Genomic DNA, 6,799 nt, shown 5'->3' on the forward strand with positions numbered 1-6,799 from the left:
ATGTAAATAAATATGAGATCTTTTCAAATTTCAGAAAATACATTCTGCCGATTTTTATTATTCTGGGTCTTTTAGGAAACTGTTTGTCCGCCATCGTGCTCTTCCGTAAAAAGATGCGTTCTTTATCGTGCAGCATCTACTTGGGCATGCTAGCAATAAACGTCTATTCGACGATATCACTCATAACATGGCTCGACTTAATGCAAATAGGATTTTTTTGCAGAGAACTAATCCACGTGCTTGCGTAATGTTCAAAAATAAGAAAGAACAGAAATATCATGAAGATGGATAATTATGAGTAAGAGTATGATTAATACCGAACTATGCAGTTATAATAAAGTAAGACTATAATTGAAATTCTATACTATGTTCTATATTAAACGGCATTCTATACTACAAAAAAATCGATAAAATTAAATATTAGATGCAAAAATTTCCTGATAAATATCAAAAATTTACTAAATACATACCCAGTAAACACAAAGTAACAGTAACACAACATTAATGTTATTATTTCCCACTTAACAATATAATTGTTACGTACAAGGTATGTTATATTGCAGTTACATTGTTGAGTGGGAAATTATAACAATGACGTTATGTTACTGTTAGCTTGTGTTTACTGGATATATGTATATTGCAAATGTACATAATTTTATAAATCTTATACTATTTACTTTATATATTTCCATTATTTAAAAACACATACAATAGTAAGGCTTCATATGATAACAATCAAGAAATATAATAGAAGAGCATTAAGAGCCGTCGCAGGATGTTAGTGCTAAATTTTTAATTTTTCTTAAAAAAATTAATAAATTAGTCCACAAGAGACAGTTAAATTGTACACCGATCTCAGATCGAGATACCTAAAGTGTACAAAATTTTAAGTACATTGTTCTCATATATCGAGAAACTTAATGTACATATAGGGATTATTGGAAAGAAAGGAAGAGAGAGAAAAAATATCAGGGCGCGAGTGGCTAAGCCGAGAATTTCCATTATTCATTATGTAATTTTCTTTCCTTTGTGTAAATTTACTGAATTTTTGACAGTGTGCATACTTATATTACATTAATAAAAAATTCTTTTGCTATGTTTGTCATATGACTTTTATAATTAAATGAATAAAAGAAAAAGTTAATCAATTTTTTGTCAATTTGATAATACTTTGCATTTTGTTACAGCTTGCAAATTTTCGTCCAACCGCACTTTGAGCAGAACAATGTATTTGTTAACAACGTATAATTGAAAGCTTTTCAAGAGAACCTAACACTTCTGATATACACGAGAATACATTATAACTGCATAAAAATATAGTGAGCTGCGAATAACTAAATAAGATACTTATACGTATTATTGTATTAAAAGTATATCGTATTAAAAATAAATTAAAAATAACAATAAAAAAATCTATGATGCACATATATGTAAGTAATATATACAATATTTGAGCGCACCATAAAGAAATCGAGAGTTTTATGTTTATTGTTTCTGTAACTGAAAGTGGGCCTATGTAATTTAGGAGAAGTGTGCATTTAACTATTTGAAATAGGTGAATTGTCACATGATTAATTGTAATGCAAAGACAATTTGTTCATCAAAGTTACGTAAATAAAGCCGTAATTACGTCAATTCTTTTATTACAAGAATATTTTCTAAAAAAAAAAAAAACGTACTAAAAAACGTATTGCGTATTACTTAGATGTAATTGTATCACACAGATCTATACAAATTAACGTATTAATGTATAAGTACATATTTGATAATTTTATTTTTTACGCATGAGCATTTTAATTTTTCTATATAATAAACATTTTTAAACATATCTTGTAATTTTTATTTGTTACATGTACATATTGCTTTCTTTTAAGTGAGCATTTTTGATCGATATACTTAGATTAATAATATAAATTAAATTTGTCTTTGGTGTCAAAAATAGTTGTCAAAACAAGAGAGTAATCATCAACCTAGGATGCATTTGTTACCCCGGTCACATTTTTCCAATTAAATTTGTTAAAATAAATATCAGTATCGAAATTTTCTTAAAGTAGTAACACGATAATTTCGCATATAAGCACATAAATTAATTTTACTAAAAATATAAAATTAATTATGTATTGTTATCGTCGTGTACGTCCTTGTGCCGTGTAGGTCCTTGGTACTCGTAATAATCACGTAGACAATATTTCTGTGTATCTCTTGCAGTGTCCTGCGACCGTGTTCCAACACGCAATTCCGGGCCCTTCCCGCCTAACCCCGGCGGTCCCTACTGACTCATATCTTGCGCATAGATGGCGCTGGGAACACGTTCACACAACACCCTTTCCCTTTTATTGAGTTACTTATTTTTTTTTCTTACAGAACTTTGGCGCCATACAAAATCTTTATATTTCGTATTCGGTTTAATTTCTCGCTTTGATCCCTGGTTTCTGGGTGGTTCCTGCTCTGGAACTACACCATTCGCTTCGCCCTGATCGTTTACATCATGTTTCGCTTCGATTACATTTTGTTCCGCGTTTTCTACCTGTTCTACTTCTGTCTGCTCATCATTCTCATCATTCGCCACTTCTCTCTCTTCTTCTACGTAAACTGGTCCCTCGTCATCTACTACTATTGTCGCGTCAAAGTCTTCTGTATCTTTATATGGAGCGTATATTAGATGCCATCGATTTCTACGTAGTATTCTACCATTTTCTGTTTTAATTATATATGAATTCGGATTCTCATCTATCTCATCTACTTTTCCATAAACTTGCTTATCTGTAATCCATACTTTAGCTCCTATTGCTAATTGTGACAATTTCTTTACGCGATGTCTTTTGTTGTAATTATTCTCCTGCTTGTCTTTATTTGCTTTTTCAAATTTTGTGAGCTTTTTATGTTTTATAAATGTCCCTAATTTAGCTGGTAACATAGGCACAAGTGATCGAATTTTCCTTGAAAACATTAACTCAGCAGGGGAATAACCACAATGTAGAGGCGTCGATCTATATGATAATAACCCTTTGCTAACGTCTGTACATTTTTTTAGAATCATTTTAGCAACTTTTACTGCTGATTCGACTTCGCCGTTACTTTGTGAATATTTAGGTGAACTTGTTATATGTTTGAAGTCGAAGTCTCTAGCAAATTGTTTGAATTCGGCCGAAAATTGCGTACCTGGATCAGTTCTTACTATTTCTGGAATTCCAAATCTTGCGAAAACTTTCTTACATTTCCTGATGACCATTTTTTCGGTTAATGATTTTAAAGATAAAATTTCAAAATATCGTGAATAATAATCCGTTACAATCAAATACCATTTGTTTTGAATCTTAAATAAATCCATCGCAATTTTCTGCCACGGTCTCTCGGGAAAGTTTTCTTTTACGAACGGTTCTTTAATATTTCTTCTTTGCTCTATACAGTTTGGGCAGTTTTCTACCAATGTCTTCAATTGGCTACTAATACCTGGCCACCACACTGATTGTTTCGCCATTTCGCGACATCTATTTATGCCCAAATGACCTGAATGTATCTTAGACAATATCTCTACCTGCAGACTCGAAGGTATTATTAACCGTGCATTATACAATAATAAATCATTACAGAACGAAATATTTTCTTTGAGGCTATAATACGGTAACAAACCATCTTCCAACCTATTTTTATCTGGCCACTTTTCCAGACAATAATTCTTTAATTTAGAGCAAATAAAATCTTTTCTTTGTTCGTCTTTTATTTTCTCTAACATATTTTGTGTAGTTGGAAAGTTATCAACTACAAAATTTATATATCCCTCAATTTCTTGCGGTAACTCATCACTGTAATATGATTCTCTACTAATCGGACTTCTTGACAGACAGTCCGCCAACACCAGTTGCTTACCTGGCACGTAAACTATTTTGTAATTGTATCGCATTAATCTTAATCTGATTCTTTGCAAACGCGGCGTTAAATCATCAAGCGATTTGCTCTGTAAAATTTGAATCAGTGGCTTCCCAAATGAACAAAAAGATATCTTTTAGATCCCTAAAAGATATCTTGCTATGTCTTGAGATGTCTTACATTTTTAACGAAAAGATATCTTTTAGGAATCTAAAAGATATCTTATGCAACAGTTTAAGATATCTTTCAGATATCTAGAGTTGTCTTTTAGATATCTTGCAGATTCTAAAAGATGTCTCGAAGACATCTTACAGATCTCTTTTCGATATCTTTTAAATATCTTTTAGATATCTTTTATATGTCTTTTTAGATGTCTTGAATATATCTTTTAGATATCTTTTTGAGAGATCTTAAAATCTATATTGGAAAAATGGATAGAAACATAGCACGACAATGTTAAGTATATTAATTATAAGTGCAAATTGCTCTAAACTGCAACTTTTAATTAATATACTTAACATTGTCATATTATGTTTCTCTGATAGAGAAACTTGAAAACAATTTTTTCACTTGATATTTTATTAACACAGTATATTTTATTAATAGCAAATATACATATATGAAAGATGACGCCAAATGTATTTCAATCGAGAATATTGATGAAGCAGTCCTCTATTGTTGTTTTTTCATTCTATATCTCATCTTATCACCAGCATGTTGTAACCAGCTCTTGATATGTTTTACAATGGATGTAACGGTGCAGTCAGGTCCTTTGCCTTTTGTAAAACTTACAGCCGCTGCAAATATATACATATTTATATTAGTAGATAAATATGGTTGAACAACATGAAATATGGGGTTGAGGAAGATTTCTATTTATATAAATAAAAATATTACTATTCTAAAAAATAGCTAGCAAGTTGTACTTCTATATAATTTTTATACATTATAAATGTCAATGAGTATTTTCATACGTGCATTCACAAAGAATATAAAATAAAAAATAACAATGTTAAAACCAAGACTCATGTAATTTTAAACAAATGAAGAGGAAAAAAGAGAATCTTGAGCCAAAGAATTTTTAGTTATTATTCTTTTAAAAATTTATTTAATATTCCAGTTTCGATTAAAATTTAACCATCAGTACATCTTAAGCAATATTAAATCCATTATTTATTATATATATAATTATTTGTAAAAGCCGTAAATAATACATTGTCATTTAACAATTGGAATAATTAAAAGATTGTTTTGTAAAAAATATGTATGAAATCATAAAATAATCACAACACAATGAGTACTAATTAATTAAATAAATGAAAGTATTTTAAAGATTTGATATGTTGCATTACGTGGCTCTTACAAATATTATATATATATAATAAATAATGGATTGAATCTTGCTTAAGATGTACTGAAAATGGTTAAATTTTAACCAAAACCTATACGAAATGTTACTCGAATATTACATAAATTTTTAAAAGAATAACAACTAAAAATTCTTGGGCTCAAGATTCCCTCTTTTCCTCTTCATTTGTTTAAAAAATAACATTTGCAAAAATTTGAAAGCTCATATAGATAATTTCTTACTGTATGCAAAAGTATGTACCACTTACCAACTATGATGTTTGCAAAAGTAGAATTTTCTATTGCAATCGTATTTTTTGCACCGGTCCAAGATAGCTTATGACCAAGGTCAAATGATATACAGTTTGTTAGAATATTGGAAACCATTTTTTGTATGGAGTCACCACCAATACATTTAATTCTTTTGTCCTACAAAAAATATTGTCTGTAAGTGCTATTATTAAAACATTATTTACAAGTATTCTTGACTCTTTGATATTTATCATTTCTAAATTAATCCATTGATTGATTTATATGAATAATGTGATACTTACAAAACATTTACGAAATGCTTCATTATTTTTCAATGTTTCATTGAATTCTAGGTATTGTTCAATTGATGTCAAAGGAAATTGAGGCATCAAATCCATAGTAACTTCATCAATTCCTTCGTTTGCTGGAAATTTATCTCTTAAAATAGCAAGTATTGCACTCAGTTTGGAACTATTTTTAGCTGCTTCTTGTTTTATCTCTTTTCTTAATTGTTCAAAGCCTTCATATAAAATATTTAGCTTTTCACTTAAAGAATCTGAAACAAAAAAACTATTAATATTTTACTATTCAAAATTTAATATAATCATTATCAGAAGAGATGCAAATTTTTGCAATGTTATAAATAATTTTAAAATACAATAATAATACTATAATATAATAATAATACTATAATTTATAATGCTATAATGGTACAATATACAATACAATAAAAATATTTTTCAAAGAAAATAAAAATATTATATATAAAAGATTATAATACTACAATGTACTAAAACGTACAACTTGTGTATATTATTTGCAGTGTTTAAGAGAACAATGATACAATAAAATATACAATTGATATATATTATTTGCAGTTCTTGTTTCAATTTCTTGAACTGTTTCAGAAAATAATGCTACTTACTCAGAGATGCATGTATTTCTTCATTCATATTCACTGTCACTATTGGAAGATTCACTTCTGCATCTGTAACAAATAACAATAATCATACTTTATTTAATTTCTTTATTAATTACTGACTTGTATTATACTATATTATTCCATAAAAAGTTACCGATAGTTTCGTCTTCAGCTTCTTTATCATCATTGTCAATTTCTATATTATAATTAGAATTTTCCTCGTTACTACCGATTTCTCGATAACAGTCAGCAATATCATCATTTATTTCCATTTCTTCACTTTCATTCTCTTCGTGGAAAACTTGAAGCGAAAATAGATGGTCCTTCAAAGATGAAGGAACATCAGAAATGATTGGCTTGTCTTTGTTAACACTTGAGGTTTTATCACATATGAGGTCCTGAGTAATT

General features: G+C 28.9%; 1 protein-coding gene across 1 annotated transcript; it reads right to left on the reverse strand.

The window, feature by feature from the left end:
• Positions 1–4,417: 4,417 nt before the first annotated feature.
• On the reverse strand, positions 4,418–6,799 carry LOC137001836 (uncharacterized). The gene is made up of 5 exons (XM_067361018.1): positions 6,546–6,799; positions 6,395–6,457; positions 5,772–6,025; positions 5,487–5,646; positions 4,418–4,667 (listed from the first exon to the last, which is right to left on the reverse strand). Exons 1-5 carry the CDS (start codon positions 6,661–6,663, stop codon positions 4,543–4,545), a joined length of 720 nt encoding a protein of 239 aa, XP_067217119.1. The 5' UTR covers positions 6,664–6,799; the 3' UTR covers positions 4,418–4,542.

Source organism: Linepithema humile, unplaced genomic scaffold (assembly GCF_040581485.1).
Source record: "Linepithema humile isolate Giens D197 unplaced genomic scaffold, Lhum_UNIL_v1.0 unplaced_1, whole genome shotgun sequence".
NCBI lineage: Eukaryota > Metazoa > Arthropoda > Insecta > Hymenoptera > Formicidae > Linepithema > Linepithema humile.